General features: G+C 67.2%; 1 protein-coding gene across 3 annotated transcripts; it reads left to right on the top strand.

Annotated features, from left to right (window-relative positions):
• Window positions 1-3,002: 3,002 nt before the first annotated feature.
• LOC120388174 (vasodilator stimulated phosphoprotein) lies at window positions 3,003-16,963 on the top strand. 3 transcript variants are annotated; one of them, XM_039509812.1, is made up of 13 exons: window positions 3,003-3,195; window positions 9,267-9,438; window positions 10,222-10,390; window positions 10,633-10,696; window positions 11,214-11,257; window positions 11,683-11,918; window positions 12,198-12,328; window positions 12,676-12,736; window positions 12,998-13,049; window positions 13,366-13,411; window positions 15,066-15,141; window positions 15,643-15,700; window positions 15,997-16,963. In XM_039509812.1, exons 1-13 carry the CDS (start codon window positions 3,191-3,193, stop codon window positions 16,032-16,034), a joined length of 1,152 nt encoding a protein of 383 aa, XP_039365746.1. In that variant the 5' UTR covers window positions 3,003-3,190; the 3' UTR covers window positions 16,035-16,963. The 3 variants fall into 3 exon arrangements, with proteins under 3 accessions (XP_039365746.1, XP_039365745.1, XP_039365744.1); XM_039509811.1 differs by having other exon boundaries at window positions 12,195-12,328; window positions 13,001-13,049; XM_039509810.1 differs by having other exon boundaries at window positions 12,195-12,328.
• Window positions 16,964-17,041: the final 78 nt, after the last annotated feature.

Genomic DNA, 17,041 nt, shown 5'->3' with positions numbered 1-17,041 from the left:
AGGGGGCGGTCAGGGAGAAGGGGTGGTTGGATGGGGCAGGGGTCCTGGGGGGAGGCAGTCAGGAATGAGATGAGGGGTTGGATGGGGTGCCGGGGAGCAATCAGGGGCGGAGGGTCCAGGGGCGGTCAGGGGACAGGGAACTGGAGGGTTGGATGGGGCAGGAGTCCTGTGGGGGCCCTCAGGGAGCACAAAGTGTGGGGGGCCAGATAGGGGGCAGGGGCTGGGCCATGCCTGGCTGTTTAGGGAGGTACAGCCTCCCCTAACCAGCCCTCCATGTAATTTCAGAAACCTGATGTGGCCCTCAGGCCAAAAAGTTTGCCCGCCCCTGGTTTATATCCATCCTTTGTCATTTGTCCGAGTTTCCACTTTTCGTAGGACTCTGTTTTGAGTTTTAGGTCATTGAAGTTCTCCTGGTTAAGCCGGGGGGGGGGTCTCTTGCCAGACTTCCCGTCTTTCCTACGCAGTGGGGTAGTTTGCTCTTGTGCCCTTAATAATGTCTCTGAAAAACTGCCACCTGTCTTCAGTTGTTTTTCCCCTTAGACTTGCGTCCCATGGGATCTTACCTATAGACTCTCTGAGTTTGCTGAAGTCGCCTTCTGGAAATCCATTGTCTTTATTGTGCTGTTCTCCCTCCTACCATTCCTTAGAATCATGAACTCCACCATTTCATGATCACTTTCACCCAAGTTGCCTTCCACTTTCAAATTCTCAACCAGTTCCCCGCTATTTGTCAAAATCAAATCTAGAACCGCCTCTAGAACCTTTAGAATCAAATCTAGAACCACCTCTAGAACCTATGAAATCAAATTTATAACTGCCTCTAGAATCAAATCTAGAACTGTCCTCCCGCTCTGTGTATGTGTGCGCACATCCCCCCACTCCATGTGTGTGCACATTCCCCCTTGCCCTGTGTGTGTGCACATCCCCCCTGTGTGTGTGTGTGTGTGTGTGTGTGTGTGTGTGTGTGTGTGTGTGTGTGTGTACACACAGCTCCCCTGTGAGAAGCTGGTGCACAGAGGGTAGCAACCTAGTGCTCCTGCCCGCTCACAGGGGTCGCCCTCTTAGCTCCGCTGGGCAAGGGCAGGATTCAAATCCCAGGGACACGCTGTGGGGTCCTGACAGCTGCTCCCCAGGGACAAACCCAGCGTGGGCCTCTGATTTCACAGCGTGATGCCGTGGAAGGCAACGATGTCATCTGGTCAGGGCAGTGATGTAACAAGTCCAAAGCGGTGTGTGAAGGGATCTCACTAAGCACGGGACCCTCTTTATCCTTAACAGGCGGTTACAATAGGGAAGAGACTGAGAATAAGGAGCGATGGTCTCAGCTTGCAGTGGGGGAGGTCTAGGTTGGACACTAGGAAACAGTATTTCACTAGGAGGGTGGTGAAGCACTGGAATGGGTTCCCTAGTGGAATCTCCTTCCTTAGAGGTTTTTAAGGTCAGGCTTGACAAAGCCCTGGCTGGGATGATTTAGTTGGGGTTGATCCTGCTTTGAGCAGGGGGTTGGACTAGATACCTCCTGAGGTCCCTTCCAGCCCTGAGATTCTATAATCCCATCTGTGCCTACAAGAGGATGGGGTCGAAATGAGCGATCTTGGCGTCATTGTGGATCATTCTCCGAAACCGCCCGCTCAACGTGCAGCGGCTGGCAACAAAGCGAACAGGGTTGGGAACCGTTCGGCAAGGGGCAGATAAGACAGTAAATCTCATATTGCCTCTGTATAAATCCATGCGCACTCACACCTGTAACGCCGCGGGCCGTTCTGGTCACTCCATCTCCAGAAAGGTGTATTGGAATTGGAAACGGTACAGAGAAGGGGGTGTTTAGAAAGACGGGGACTGTTCAGCTGGGAAAAGAGACGACTAAGGGGGGATATGCCGGAGGTCTATAAAATCATGAGTGGTGTGAAGAAAGTAAACAAGGAAGTGTTATTTACCACTTCTCATAACACACGAACGAGGGGGCACCCGATGAAATGAACAGGCCGCGGGTTTAAAACAGACACAGGGACGTACTTGTCCACCCAATGCACAGTCACCCTGCGGAACTTGCTGCCAGGGGATGTTGCGAAAGCCAAAACTATAACTGGGTTCAAACAAGAGCTAGAGAAGTTCATGGAGGGCAAGTTTATCAATGGCTATTAGCCAAGACGGACATGGACGCAACCCCATGCTCTGGGCGTCCCTAAACCTTTGACTGCCAGAAGCTGGGACAGGGGATCGATGATCATGGATCACTCGATAATTGCCCTCTTCTAGTAATTCCCTGTAAAGAATCCGGCACTGGCCACTCTCAGAGACAGGACATTGGGCTAGTGGGGCCACTGGTCTGACCCAGTGTGGCCAGTCTTATGTGGAGTTAAAAAATAGGCATAGCTGGGAATACAGCCCAGGAGTCCAGGCTCCCAGCCCCCTGCTCTAAGCCAGCAAACATCACTCCCCTCCCAGAGTTAGGCAGAGAACCCAAGAGTCCTGGCTCCCAGCCCCCTGCTCCCAGTGCTAAGGTGGGCAGAGAACCCAGGAGTCCTGGTTCCCAGCCCACCCGCTCCCAGTGCTAAGCTGGGCAGAGAACCCAGGAGTCCTGAGGGCTCCTAGAGCTAAGGTGAGCAGAGAACCCAGGAGTCCTGGCTCCCAGCCCCCCGCTCTCAGCACTAAGCTGGGCAGAGAACCCAGGTGTCCTGTCTCCCAGTCCTCCGTTCTCAGTGCTAAGGTGGGCAGAGAACCCAGGAGTCCTGGCTCCCAGCCCCCCGCTCTCAGCACTAAGCTGGGCAGAGAACCCAGGTGTCCTGTCTCCCAGTCCTCCGCTCTCAGTGCTAAGGTGGGCAGAGAACCCAGGAGTCCTGGCTCCTAGTCCCCGGTCTTAGTGCTAAGGTGGGCAGAGAACCCAGGAGTCCTGGCTCCCAGCGCTAAGCTGGGCACAGAACCCAGGAGTCCTGGCTCCCGCCCCCCCCACTCTTCCCCTTTGCAGAGGGCGGTGGCTGGGGGCGGGCCGAGCCGAGCCGAGCGGTGCATTGTGGAGCCGCCGGAGCGCAGCAGGGGGTTGGAGCCCGCAGCAGCCGGGAGCGGGACCATGCGCCCCCAGAGCCGGGGCAGCCAGGGGCCCAGGTAGGCGGGAGCCGCAGGCAGCCCATGGGCCCCCGCCTCCGCTGCGGCCGGTTGTGAGCGCCCCGGCCCGGTTCCGAGCGGCACCATGAGGTGAGAGCCCGGTCGTGCGCTCGGGGCGCTTTGTCCGCGGCCTGGGGGTCCCGGCGAGGGGGAGGACGCGCCCCTGGCCGGGAGCGGAGCCCGGAGCCCCCAGATCGGGGAGGGGTCCCCTGGGAATCACTCCGGTGCCTCCCCCCGCACCCATCGTGGGGGGGGGGACGCCTCCCGTGGGGCCTCGAGCCCCCACCGGTCCTGGCAGGGACTTGGCCCCCCTGCGCCCATCCCCGTGGCCCCCCGCCCAATAGCCGGGAGCCCTGAGGTTGGCCGAAGGGCAACACAGAACCCAGGCGTCCGGGGCGGGTGTTGTGCAGCTAGCGTGTCTCGGGGGCCCCCCAGGATCGCTCCTCGCCGGGGCAGCTTCTGCCAGGTTCCCCGTCGCCGCCCCCCACCCAGCGGCGGGGCGAGGAAACATAGAGGGGCCCCTGCTGCTGGGGGTCTGAGCTAGACCCTGTGGGGCAGGGGCTGGCTTGTCTCTGATGTCACAGCCCGCTGGAGTGGGAGTGGGTGACATCGCCTGCTCAGGGATGTGATGTCATGGTCAGCCACTGGGGGATAGAACCCAGGAGTCCCGGCTCCCATCATCCCTCCCCCCACTCCCAGAACCCAGGAGTCCCGGCTCCCATCATCCCTCCCCCCCACTCCCAGAACCCAGGAGTCCCGGCTCCCAGCACATCCCCACCCCCACCCACTAGACCCCACTCCCCTGTCCGCACTTGGAGTGTAGCCCTGTGCTTATGTGTGTGGGGGGGGTCCCAGGAAAGGCCCCCCCATTCCCGTGCTCCTCAGCTGAGGGTGCCCCAGCTGTCTGTGCCAAGGGGGGGGGCTGCCCGAGCCGTGACCCTCACTCCTGCGCCTGGGCTGGGCTCAGCTGTTGGTGCTAAACATTCCAAAGCCGCTGGAGGGACCCATTGCTGGGGGAAATGCTCCTGGTGCTTGAAATTCCTGCTCTGTTGGGTGGGAGGAGGTGGACCCGTTCCTGAGCTGCTCTTTGACCCCCAGGCCTGGGCTACAGCAGCTGATGAGATTGGCAGGTCCTGATGCCCCTGGGAGCAAAGGCCAGAGCCCCCAACTCAGCGATTTGGAACTGTTGGACAAATGAGGGGGGAGGGTTGTGGGTCAGGGCATGGGCCGCGCTTGGGGGGGGAGCTGGAAGTCTCGGGCGGGCGGGGCACTGGCAGAGCAGGGGGGGAGCCCAGGGCTGGGCTGGCAGGGGGCTGCGGGTTGGGAGTGAGGGGCAGTGGGTGGAGGGCAGACTGGTATCTTCCCAGGTCTGGTGCTTCAGCTCTGTGGCTTTGCCCTGGGGGGGGGGGGGAGTGCGGAGGCTGTGGGGCAGACCGTGGGGTGTCTGGCTTGGAGGGTGCCGGAGCCACAGCATCTGCATATTGCTAAAGAGCAGCAGGAAGCGGCCACAGGCACATCCTGGCTTTCCCTTCTCTGTGTGTGTGTGTGGGGGGGGCTCCACGGGTCCCTGGCCTGGGGCTGGCCTATGGGTCACAGGCCTGGGGCAGCCTGGCCTGCTGGCTCCTGAGCTGGAGCAAAGGGGGGGAGAGGGGGATTGATCTCGGGGTGGGGCTGTATCCCCCAGATGGGCTGAGCTCTACCCCCCCCCTCCCCATGCACTGGGGCCCTGCTTATGAACGCCAGGGCCTGACCCCCACCCCGGTGCATTCTGGGCCCCCTGTCTCAGCTTGCTGAGAGCAGAGGCTGCTGGGAGCTGGGGGGCTCATATTGGCTCTGGGAGCAGCTGCAGTGGCCAGTGCTGGCCCGGAGGGAGGGGGCCTGGCCGGGCTGTCTGCTCCCACCAGGGCTTTGCTTGGGACACGGGGGTATCTGGCTGCCCAGCTCTCAGGAGCGGCTGCTGCTTGGACCAGGCACTGGGGTCCCTGCCCCGCGGAGTGTGGGGGGGACCCCTCGGCTGCTGTCTGGCCTGGGCCGGGAGGTGCTGCCAGGAGGGTCTTGTGGGGTATTCGAAGGGTGAATGGGGGTGGGGGGGGGCTCAACCTCCCCACCCCACACCCAGATGGGGGCTGGGAGGGTGGGTCCCCTCTGTCCCCTGACCCCCACGGCCAGGCTGTGGAGAACCCCCACTCTCCCCCCCCCATATGCACCATAACACAGCAAGCAGGACGTGACTCAGAGTCTCACCCAGGAAGTAGGTGGGGGCTGGGGAACAGGGACAGTCCCATGGGGGTGGGGGGCGGCTCCTGAACTCAGACCCCAGTTTGGCCAAAGCCCCTGGACTCTGAGGACGGTAGGAGCCAGAAGACCCAGGCCTGGCTTCACCCCAAATCCACCCAGCCACAGAGATGGGGCCCCCGGCCGCCCCCATCCCACAAGGCTGGGCTAGCAGGGGCTGCAGGGTGGGAGCCCAGGAGCAGGGAAGGTTGCCCTGGGCCTGACTCCTGCACGCTGGCATGCTCCTCCCCAGAGGCAGCTGCCTCTCCCTCCAGCTTTGGTGCCTCCCTGAGGGTCAGGCCAGGCCTGATCCCAGCCCCCCTCCCTCACTCCACCAGTGCCTGCCGGGGAGGGGCGTGTTATGGGGGGATGAGTTGGGGGCTGTGGGGTCTCAGCCCTTCCTCTGGTTTGTTTTAGCGGTGGGTGGGTTCCTGACCACCCCAAACAGGGTGATGGGGGCCGGGGGGGGAGAGGCTGTGCCTGTTTCCCATTCCCCCCTTTCCTCCCCCCCCCCCTCTGACACAAACAGGCTCTGTCCTTCAAACCTGCCCTTATATGGTCACAGATAGCCGCTCCCCCCACTTCCTGCTCCAGAGTCCGGCCCCCCAGGTGCTGCCTCCCAGGCTGGGGCCCCACCCTCTCTGGCTGGGGAGCTGTCCTGTGGGGGGGGGAGGGGCTGGCCCTTCCCATGGTGCTGGGGGAGATGCTGGGAGGACCCTGGGGGAGGTCAGGCAGGGAACCCTAGGCTGGACCTGGGGGGGTGTCAGGCAGGGAAGCCTGGGGGGTGTCAGGCAGGGAGGCCTGGGGGGGGAGGTGTCAGGGGGGAGGGGGTGTCAGGCAGGGAAGCCTGGGGGGGGGTGTCAGGCAGGGAAGCCTGGGGGGTGTCAGGCAGGGAGGCCTGTGGGGAGGTGTCAGGGGAGGGGTGTCAGGCAGGGAAGCCTGGGGGTGTCAGGCAGGGAAGCCTGGGGAGGTGTCAGGGGCGGGGTGACTGGCAGGCAGGGAAGCCTGGGGGTGTCAGGCGGGCGGGGGTGTTAGGCAGGAGGCCTGGGGTGTCAGGTGGGGAAGCCTGGAGGAGGTGTCAGGCAGGGGTGTCAGGCAGGGAAGCCTGTGGGGAGGTGTCAGACGGGAGGGGGTGTCAGGCGGGGGGGGTGACTGGCAGGCAGGGAAGCCTGGGAGGAGCTCGTGCGGCGGGGGAGGGGGGGGTGGATTGGCTGAGCCGGGTCCCTGGCCCCCAGCCAGGGCTCCCTCAGTCTCTGGGCCAGCTGGCTGGGACCTGCTGCCTGGCAGCCGCTGCCACCACTCCCAGGGCAGCTGGGTGCCCCACAGGATCCTGCTGCAGATGGGCCTTGTGCCCCCGCAACAGCGGCTGGGGTGGGGGGGGGTCTCCTCTTGGCATAGGGGAAACTGAGGCACGGAGGGGCAAGGAGTAGCCAAGCTCATGCAGCCAGTGGGGGATAGAACCCGGGAGGCCCGGCTGCCAGCCCCTCCCCCTCCCCCGCCCGCAAGGCGTTGGGAAAGAGCCGGGACTGGCGGAAGTGGCTCGTGGTCAGGGCCGGTTGGTCAATTGCCACCGGGGCAGGCAGCCTGCGAGGCGCTCGAGGCTGGGCAGTGCGGGGGAGGGGGGGTCTCAGGGAGCCCCGGGGGGGTCCCAGCGGCTCTTGGGGTGTCAATGGGGGAGGAGGCAGCAGCCTGGGCACGGCCTCCCCTCCCCCGCAGCAGCTGGGCCAGGCCGGGGGCAGCCGCACCCTGTTTGGATTGTGGGAGCGGCAGCTGCTTCCGCTTGGCCCGCGGGTGCCGGGGAGGGGCTGGGAGCTGGCGACATGTGTCTGGGCGCCCCACCCCCGCCAGTCTGTCGGGCACCTGGGGCTCGTTGGGGGAGGGGCAGGGGCAGATCTGGGCCCCCAGGCCGGCGGAGCCTCCCCTTGGCCGTCCTGTGGGAGATGTGCCAGGTGCCCCGACGGGCTCAGAGAACATGGGGGGGGGAAGTTCCCAGGTCCTGGGGGGCAGCAGGAGTGTTCAGGGGTCACCAGGAGCAGCAACTCAGGGTGTCAATTGGTGTCACCTCCCTACTCTGCCAGTGCCCCTCACTCCCGACCCACAGCCCCCTGCAATCTGCGCCCTGCCCCCCAACTCTGCTGGTGCCCCTCACTCCCGACCCACAGCCCCCTGCAATCTGTGCCCTGCCCCCCAACTCTGCTGGTGCCCCTCACTCCCGACCCACAGCCCCCTGCAATCCTTGCCCTGCCCCCCATCTCTGCTGGTGCCCCTCACTCCCGACCCTCAGCCCCCTGCAGTCTGCGCCCTGCCCCCCAACTCTGCCGGTGCCCCTCAGTCCCAACCTGCAGCCCTCTGCAATCCTCGCCCTGCCCCCCAACTCTGCCGGTGCCCCTCACTCCCTACCCACAGCCCCCTGCAATCTGCGCCCTGCCCCCCATCTCTGCCGGTGCCCCTCACTCCCGACCCACAGCCCCCTGCCAGCCCAGCCCTGCCCCCAACTCTGCCAGCACCCCTCATTCCTGAGCCGCAGCCCCCTGGAATCCCTGCCCTACCCCCTACTCTGCTGGTGCCCCTCATCCCTGAGCCGCAGCCCCCTGCTAGCCCATCTAGCCCAGCCCTGGGCTCCTGCTCACTCTGCCAGTGCCCCTCACTCCTGCCCTGCTCCTCCACTCTGCTGGTGCCCCTCATTCCCGACCCGCAGCCCCCTGCCCTGGCAGAGACGGGGTCATGGATGAGCCCAGGGAGCTGGCTGGGCAGGCCCCAGGCAGGATGCTGGGTGCTCCCCCCCCCACTGCTCCCTGCGGCCCCTTCCCTGGCTGTTGGTTCCCCCCACCCCCCGCCAGCAGGGCCCATGTGCAGGGCGGCCGGACTTGCGTGACTCGGTTCCTGTGCGGTGGCCTGTGCCCGGCGTAATCTTCCTGCGGAGGAAACCCCCAGCCCCCGCCCTAGCGGCTGGTGCCTCCAGCCAGCGGCCCCCGTACGGGAGGCTCTCGCCCCCTGCTGGCTGCTGGAGTGATACCAGCGATGGCGGGGGGCTCTGCATGGACACCCGTGTATGGCGGGTGCGGGGGGAGCTGCCCAGCAGCGGGTGAGGCCCAGCACCCTGCGATGCACGTCCTGGCCGGAGACCCTCGCCCTGTGCTCGGTGCCCGGTGGGGCTGGGCGTGTGGGGCTGGGAGCCCTGGCAGAGCAGACAGCTCGAGGTGGAGGTGCCACTAGTTCCCCTGTGGGGTGGGGGCGGGGCAACACTCTGGGGGGGCTCCTGGGCCCGGGGCTGGGACGTTCCTGCCTCATTGGGCAGCCTGGCTCGGGGCCAGGAGCTCCGAGGTTGCGGCCCCAGGGATGGTCTCTCTGCCCCCTGCCCTCAGTCAGGAGGGACCTGGGCCTGCTTCCCTCTGCCCCCCAGGCAGTGTGGGGGGGGAGGGGGTGTCACCTGGGGGGGGGGCGCTTCTCCCCCTTGGGATCCCACCACTGGCACCTGAGCTCTGTGCTGCCGTCCCCAGGACCCAGCAGGCAAAGGGACACGTTGGCTTAGGGTCAGCCCCCAAACCAAACATCCCCTGTGGGCCCAGCCTCAGCAAAGGCCCCCACCCCGAGTCAGGACCCTGGATGGGGAGTGGGACCTGCAGCCCCAGGACTCCTGGGTTCTGTGCCTGACTCTGCCATTCCAGTCCCCTCCCCGTGCCTCAGTTTCCCCTGTACAATGGGCTGATCCCTGTCCCCTGGGGTGCAAAGCCCCCCAGAGTGTCTGGGCCTGGAGTGCACTGAGGGTTCCCCTGGTGCTAAAGGGTGAGCTGGGGGGGGGGGAGCTCAGCTGGTTCACTTTGGCATGGGGAGGGGCCTGCAGGAGCTCCTCCTCCCCCCACGCTCACCCCCTTCTCCCTCTGCAGCGAGACGGTCGTCTGCGCCACCCGCGCCACGGTGATGCTGTACGACGATGCCAACAAGAAGTGGGTGACGGCGGGGAGCGGCCCCCAGGCTGTCAGCTGGGTGCAGATCTACCACAGCCCGGGCAGCAACACCTTCCGGGTGGTGGGCCGCAAGATGCAGGCGGACCAGCAGGTGCGGGGGCTGGGCTGGGCTGGGAGGGGGGCCCTGGGAGCTGCCAGGGAACAGGGACTCAGGCTGCACCCCAGGGGAGGGGCTGTTGGAAAGGGTGGCCCCATGGCCCTGCGCCCCCTGTGATCTGCCCTGGTGGGGGGGCTGGATCCCCTAGGGTGAGGCAGAGCTGTGCATGGGGGGGCTGGCCAGTGTTCCAGGCCCCCCACCCAAGTGCCCCCTCTCCAGAGATTGCAGCCCATCCTGCCCCCCAGGCTTCCTCCCCACCAGGAAATGTGGCCTGGGCCCTGACCTGTGGGTTTGGGGCTCAGGCTGGGAGCCCCCCGCAGGGCTGAGGACTGGGTGGCCCAGGAGCTGGGGGGGGGCACCTTCTGCTGCCCCCTGCTATGGGAATTGTGGGCTTCACTCTGGTGCCAGAGGGCACTGCCAGCCCCCCGTGCTGTGCTCGGCAGAGCCGGTGCCAGGGCTGGTGGTCCGGGCAGGGCTGAGCCCTCCCCACAGCCCCTCCTGGCTCCTCAGCCCTGCCCCATCATCCTACCCTTGATGCTCTCCCCCGAGCTCGGGTGAGAAGCCAGGTGTCCTGGCCCCCCCGTGGCACCTGCCTGGTCCTGGCCCCAGCCCCTCCTGCCCCCTGAACAGAGACATCCCCATGCCCAGGCCGGTCCCTGGGGTGCCAGCTGCTCTTGGTTGTGTCTCACCCCCCCCAACCCCCATGGCCTTGGTATGGTCGGGGGGGGGCGCTGGAATCCCTTGGGCCCCCTGCTGACCCAGCTCCCCCCCCCCCAGGTGGTCATTAACTGTGCGATCGTGAAGGGGATGAAGTACAACCAGGCCACGCCCAACTTCCACCAGTGGCGCGACGCCCGCCAGGTCTGGGGGCTCAACTTCGGCAGCAAGGAGGACGCCAGCCAGTTCGCCAGCGGGATGCTGCTCGCCCTGGACCGGCTGGAGGCGGGTGAGTGAGCGGCGCCCGGCCCTGCCCCCATCGCCCCGGGGGCTGGGCACGGCTTGGGGGGCTCAGGCTGGAGACGCGGGACGTTGGCCCCGCTGCAGTGCCCGGGTTGGGGGCGCTGGAGGGCGGGGCGCCCTGTGGGAGCTGTGGCCGGGGGTGGGGAGCCGGCGCTCTGATCTCTGCGGGGGCAGGTTGGGGGGGGGACCTGTTGTTGACCCACACCCCCATTGTGTCCCCCGGTGCAGGCTTGGCTCCGTCCGGGCCTCCCCAGAACGGCCCCTCCCCAGATGAGATGGAGCAGCAGAAAAGGTATGGTGCCCCCCCCCCCACACCTGCGCCCTCCCACCAGGTTCCCCCACCCCCTTCCCAGACCCCCGGTGGGCTTGGTGGGGTGGGGGTTTCAGGGGCCGTTACCAGGGAGGGTCTCTGAAGCTTGGGGGGCGCAGGGGAGTCAGAGTGTCCCTGGGGTGGTAATGGGGGGGGGGGTACATGGCTCCTGCCCCGTCCCATCCTGGGCCCCTTGGTGAGGGCTGCCCCGTTGCTGACGCCCGTGCCCCAGGGGATTACTGAAGTGACCCCCACCGGCTAAGCCCCTGAGCGGCTGGGGCGGGTGCTGCCGGCTCAGCCCCTAATCGGCTTGCGGCTGGCGGGGCGAGCGGCTGCCCAGCATGTGTGGGTTCGTGGTGTCGGGGATCCTGGACCCGGGGTCCCCCCAGGCCTCGCCGCGCACGTGAGTGATGGGGAGGGGAGACACCTTGGGGAGGGGTCCCTGGGTATTTGTTCTCTTCTCCCCCCTTTCCAGTTCTCACCCCTCTTTGTCTCCCAGGCAGCAGCTGGAGCAGGAACAGGAGCGCCGGGTGGTCAGTGCAGGTGGGTAATGCAGTGGGGAAGGTCTGGGGCAGGCAGGGGGGACTTAGGGGGCAGGCGGGGGGGACGGTGGGGGCAGGCGGCTCGTCTCTGGCACTGGGAGTCGGGGTTGGTCTTTCGCACACGATCGCCCCCTTCCCCCCCAGCCGTGTCTCTAGCCCCACAGGACTGTGCCCCTGTGTGTGCGGGGGGGTCTCTCCCCACCGGTGCCTCAACCCAGCAGGGCTGCCCCAGGCGCGGGGGCGGCTGCTGCGGGGGAGGGGGTCAGGGATTTAAATAATTGATGTGGTGGGGATTAGTTCTGTCCACTGGCGGGGCTGTGGGGCCCCAGTCCCCAGGGTGGTCTGGCTAAGAGGGTCCCAGTGGCATCTGCTCAGACCTCTTCTCCCCCCCCATCCTCCTCTAACCCCCTTGGTCTTGTGTGGCAGGAGCTCCAGCGACCCCTTCGGGGGGAGGCCCCCCACCGCCCCCAGGGCCTCCGCCCCCTCCAGGGCCGCCTCCGCCGCCTGGCCTGCCCGCCGCTGCTGGGGGGCCGCCCCCTGCGACTGGGGGACCACCTCCCGCCCCTCCTCTGCCTGCCGCGCAGGGCCCTGGGGCGGGAGGCGGGGGGGGCGCCGGCCTGGCAGCTGCCATCGCAAGCGCAAAACTCCGGAAAATCGCCAAGGTGGGTGGGGGCCGGGAGTGGGGTGCGGGCGGGGAGTGGGAAGAAGGTGGGGTCAGGCGGCCCCAGCCCAGGCTGGGTCTGGCACTGGGAGTGGGGTTGGCCTGTTGCCCGCCCAGAGGGAGCTGTGCTCCTGCCCTGGGGCTGGGGGGGCTCCCCTGCGGGGGGGGGGGGGGAGGCACTGAGCTGGGCTAGAACCGGGGTGCGTGGGTGGGTGGTGGGGGAGGGGGGGGATTGCGGTGCTGGGCCTGGTAATGACTCTGCTTCCTGCCCCCCCAGCAGCAGGAGGATGGGGCCGGGCCGGCGGGGGGCAGCTCCAGCCCCGGGACAGCCCCAAAGACGGAGGCCAGCCGTGGCGGAGGGGGCGGGGGCGGGGGCCTGATGGAGGAGATGAGCGCCATGCTGGCCAGACGGTGAGTGTGTGTGGGGGGGTGTGCTGGGTCTCCATGTCGGGGCGCAGGGGCTCCGTGTTGGGGGCCTGGGTGGTGGTGGGGACAAGGGCTCTGCTCTGGGGGCTGGGGCTCTGTGCCGGGGAGAGGAGGGCTGCCCTGTGGGTGTGGGGGTGGGGCATGGGGGAACTGGGGGGAGATCCCAGACATGTCCCCAGTGCTGACTCTGCCCTGCCAGGGAGTCGGGGCGTCGCCCCGCTTGGCCGAGTGGGATCTGTGCCTCGTGGCAGGGCTGGGGGGGGGGGGGTGACTCTTGGGGCAGGGCAGGCCTGGGGGGGCGCTAACCCCACTCTCCCCGTCGCCCCCTGCAGGCGGAAAGCCACGCTGCCGGGTGAGAAGCCTGGGCCAAAGAAAGACGACGACGTTTCCAGCGTGAGTGTCCTGCCCCCGCCCCCGCCCCCCGGTCCCGCAGCCGCGCCAGGGCGGGGATCTCCTGTCCCTGGGGAGGGGGCGGATGGGCTGAGCCCTGGGGCCTGGCGGGGTCTGTGCCGAGTCCCGGATCTGCCCAGCAGTTCAGGAGGGAGCTGGCCCCACTTCTTGGGGGGAGGGAGATCCCCTGGGGGAGAGGGGGAAGGGGGGCTCACCCATGGCTGCAAGACCCACTGATCCCCCCCACACCTGTTCTGTCCCCAGCAGCAAGACGCCGCCGAACCCTCAGGTACTAGGACCCCGAGCCTGCCGAGCGGTGAGTTGGGGGGGCCCAGCCGGCCCCAGAGACCCCTGGCTCCCAGCGTGCCCAGGGGGAGGACAGGTGGAGCGGGGCATGCTGGGAGCTGAACGAAGGGGGAGCGGGGGCGGGCAGCCCCTCGCCTGGGCATCGTGCTGCCTGGCACTGGCCAGGGGCGGGGGGCCCTGCGTGTGTGTGTGTGTGTGTGGGGTCACGCCTAGGACTCTCTGCTGGGGTGGGGGGCTGGGTGTCTGAGACCCCCCCCCCAAATTCCTCTCCCCATGGACCCCCTCGGTTAAAGCGCCAGGCACCCATTTCTCCCCTCTCTTGGCAGACTCGGTGCGGAGGCCCTGGGAGAAGAACAGCTCCACCCTGCCCAGGTGGGTGCTGCCGAGCTGGACCATGGGGAGGGTGGGGGTCAGCGCGGCTGGAGCCAGGAGGGGCTGGGCCGGACCATGGGGAGGGTGGGGGTCAGCACGGCTGGAGCCAGGAGGGGCCGGGCCGGCCCATGGGGAGGGTGGGGGTCAGCACGGCTGGAGCCAGGAGGGGCTGGGCCGGACCATGGGAAGGGTGGGGGTCAGCACGGCTGGAGCCAGGAGGGGCCGGGCCGGCCCATGGGGAGGGTGGGGATCAGCACGGCTGGAGCCAGAAGGGGCCGGGCCGGACCATGGGGAGGGTGGGGGGTCAGCGCGGCTGGAGCCAGGAGGGGCCGGGCCGGACCATGGGGAGGGTGGGGGGTCAGCGCGGCTTGAGCCAGGAGGGGCCGGGCCGGACCATGGGGAGGCGGGGGGGTCAGCGCGGCTGGAGCCAGGAGGGGCTGGGCCGGACCATGGGGTGGGTGGCGGTCAGCTTGGCTGGAGCCTGGCGGGGCCGGGCCGGACCGGACCATGGGGAGGGTGGGGTCAGCGCGGCTGGAGCCAGGAGGGGCCGGGCTGGACCATGGGGAGGGTGGGGGGTCAGCGCGGCTGGAGCCAGGAGGGGCCGGGCCGGACCATGGGGAGGGTGGGGTCAGCGGCTGGAGCCAGAAGGGGCCGGGCCGGACCATGGGGAGGGTGGAGGTCAGCTTGGCTGGAGCCAGGAGGGGCCGGGCCGGACCGGACCATGGGGAGGGTGGGGGGTCAGCGCGGCTGGAGCCAGGAGGGGCTGGGCCAGGGGTCCGTCTTTCTCTCCCTCCCCCGACCCCCCAGGCATAGTGAGACCCAGGAGAGCAGCGACTCTGCCCCCCCCCCCCCCGGAGTAGCACCAGCCTCTCGGGGTAGTGCCCGGGTGTGGGTCGGGGCACCGAGGCCATGGGGCAGATACTGGGCAGACCGAGGGGTCGGGGGGGAGGCACTAAGCCTGGCTCCAAGGGAGGAGGAGAGGGGTACCCTGGACACAGGGACTGGCAGAGCAGAGACAGCCCTAGAGCTGGGTGCAGAGGGGCCCCTGGAGGGAAGTGTGTGTGTGTGGGGGGGGGACATGGGGATCCCGTGGCCAGGGGGTTTCCTGCTGGGCAGTGGTGCCAGGGCCCAGAGCTGCCCGAGGCTCCAGTCTGTGGAACTGGGAACGGGGCCAGCTGGTGTGTGGAGCATGCGTGGCTGGGGGCAGGGTCGATGCAGAGCCTAAGGGTGCAGAGCTGGGTAGGGCTGCGGCTCCCTGGCACTGTACCCGCTGGGCAGCAACCAGAGCCACGTGGCCTCCCCTGATCCTTCTGAATATCTCCTCACCCTGCTGCGCCCTTGGCCACGGCATGGTACCCCAGTCCTACCGTGAATTACCCCCCCCCATTGCCCGTGGGGAAACTGAGGCACCAGGCTTGGAAGGGACTTGCCAAAGAGCACAGTAGCGTAGGCGGGGAAAGAACCCAGGAATCCTGAAGCCCCTCCCATAAGTGGGCAGTCTGTTAACTCTGGAACCTAATGCTGGCTGTGTGTCACCCCAAGCTGTGGAGCCCGCTCAGTGGCAAGGCTCTCGGACGGGGGTGGGATCCCTGCCAAAGGAGGACATAGCGCTTCCTGGAGCTTCTCACCCCTAACTCCTGCCCCTGCCCCCCAGGATGAAATCAGCTGCCCCCAGCAGCACAGAGCCCCCGGCCAGCACAGAGGAGTCTGACCTGGAGCGGATCAAACAGGTACCAGGGTGGGGGAGGAGCCAGGGAGCCCAGCCCTGGGGTGACCTGGGGTTTGTTCCTAAACCTGGGACTCTCTGCTCGGTGATGGAGCAGGACCCCATGACCCTGAGCGTGGCCGCGGGGGTCTGGGCCGGGGGTGGTGGTGCTGGAGGTGGGGTTTGCATGGGGTGGGAGTGGGGGAGGGGCTGTGCAGGTGCCCAGTGATGAGGGGGAGGGATGCAGGGGGCTGTTGCAGGGCTTTGTAGGGGGGGACGCTGGGGAAGGGAGGTGCCGGGGTGTGGGAGTGGCCCCGCATAGGGAATGATGTGGGGGCAGGTGTCCAGGGGAGTGGGGGTGGAATACTGGGTAGATGGGGCTACACATGGGAGGACGGGGAGCAGGGCTGTGCATGGGGTGCCGGGGAGAGGGGCAGGGCTGCAGTCAGGGGTGGTGGTGGGGGAAGGGCTGTACACAAGGGGGTGCAGGGTGGGCCGCGCCCCCTAACGCTGCGTCCTCGCCCAGGAGCTGCTGGAGGAGGTGCGCCGGGAGCTGCAGAAACTGAAGGAGGAGATCATCGAGGGTGAGCGACCTGTGGGGGTCACTGAGCTTGGTTCCTGCCCGCTCTGGGGGGGGGGGGGACGGGACGTGGCATGAGGGGTCTGGGGGGGGCATTCTCTGTGCAGGCCCCCAGCCCCCCACTGATGCCCCAGCCCCTGAGCGAGAGCCACTTCCACCCACGGGCTGGTTCAGCTCGGAGACCCCTGGCAGCTTCCCAGTAGGCCGTGGGGCGGCCTGGCGCAGCGCGTCTCCCCCTCTGCCCCGCCCCATCTGGCTCCCAGCCTGGCCACTCACCCCCTCCCCTTTCTCTCTCTGCAGCGTTCGTGCTGGAACTGCGGAAGCGGGGCTCACCCTAGCGCCCCCCCCTCCATCCCGCCCGGCCGGGGGTCCCAGGGCTGCCAACGCTCCTGCGCCGCCTGCGGGTTTATCGTCTTTGACACGCACCCCTCCCCCTCACACTTGAAGCCCCTCCCCCATGCACCCCCTCCTCCGGCCGGTGGTTACCGGGGCGCCAGCCCCACTGTGCAATTCCAGGGGGTGGCCCAAATTCCTGGAGACCCCCCCTCCAATCCCCCTGGGGCTGCCCCGGGAGCTCCCAGGCTGTGCCTTACCCCTGGGGCGGGAGCAGAGCAATAGCGCCCCCTGCAGGCTGCTGCCTACCAAAGGGCCCCTCCCCCCGGAGAGCAGGACTGGGGGGGTCTCCGGGCGGAGACGGTGTCATTCCTGCCCCCCAGGAGCAGCCGCAGAGCTGCCTCCCCCTGGGGGCCCGGCATGACGGAGAGATTCCCTGCAACACCCCTGCCCTGCCCTGAATTGGAGGGCCAGGGCCCCCCAGGGATCCCCCCAGCTGTAACAACCCCCCCCCGGGGATCCCCCCCAGTCCCGCCCTGTGTCCACTCACTGCTTCCTGGACCCCGGCTCTGCTGGGTTCAGCTTGTTTTATAGGTTTTTACACGGGGGGAGGGGGAGTTTTTTTATCTTGTACCTGGGGGGTGGGGGCCCCCAGCTGGGCAGTGACCACTGTCCTGAGGGGGGGCTGGATCCTTTACCCCCCCGGCGGGGGAGGGGCAGGCTCTCAGCTCTTTTCTATGCGGCTGTTAATGTTCACTTTATTTTTTTGGGTTGTTGGTTTTTTACTGATTTCTGGGGCATTTGTGCCCGGTACCAGGGTGAGACTCTTTTCCCCTCCCCTCCCCGTGCTGCCCCCGCCTGGCACTGGGCACGGACCCTTGGTACCCAGTTCTGGAATAAACCTTTTCTTTTTGTAAGTTACCCTCCTCCCTCTGTCTCTTTGTGGGGCAGGACGCCTGGGTTCTATCCCTGGCCTGGGAGGGAGGGGGGCTGGGGATTAGAAGGGGGTTCA

The sequence above is a fragment of the Mauremys reevesii genome, linkage group 22 (genome assembly GCF_016161935.1).
Source record: "Mauremys reevesii isolate NIE-2019 linkage group 22, ASM1616193v1, whole genome shotgun sequence".
Lineage (NCBI taxonomy): Eukaryota > Metazoa > Chordata > Testudines > Geoemydidae > Mauremys > Mauremys reevesii.
This window is presented reverse-complemented; position numbering and strand designations above follow the sequence as displayed.

What these genes read in the sequence shown, in the direction of transcription:
- LOC120388174 (XM_039509810.1), top strand. An exon ending in AAGACGACGACGTTTCCAGC is followed by an intron (nt 12,737 to 12,997) that starts GTGAGTGTCCTG and finishes TTCTGTCCCCAG; the next exon opens with CAGCAAGACGCCGCCGAACC. An exon ending in AACAGCTCCACCCTGCCCAG is followed by an intron (nt 13,412 to 15,065) that starts GTGGGTGCTGCC and finishes CCTGCCCCCCAG; the next exon opens with GATGAAATCAGCTGCCCCCA.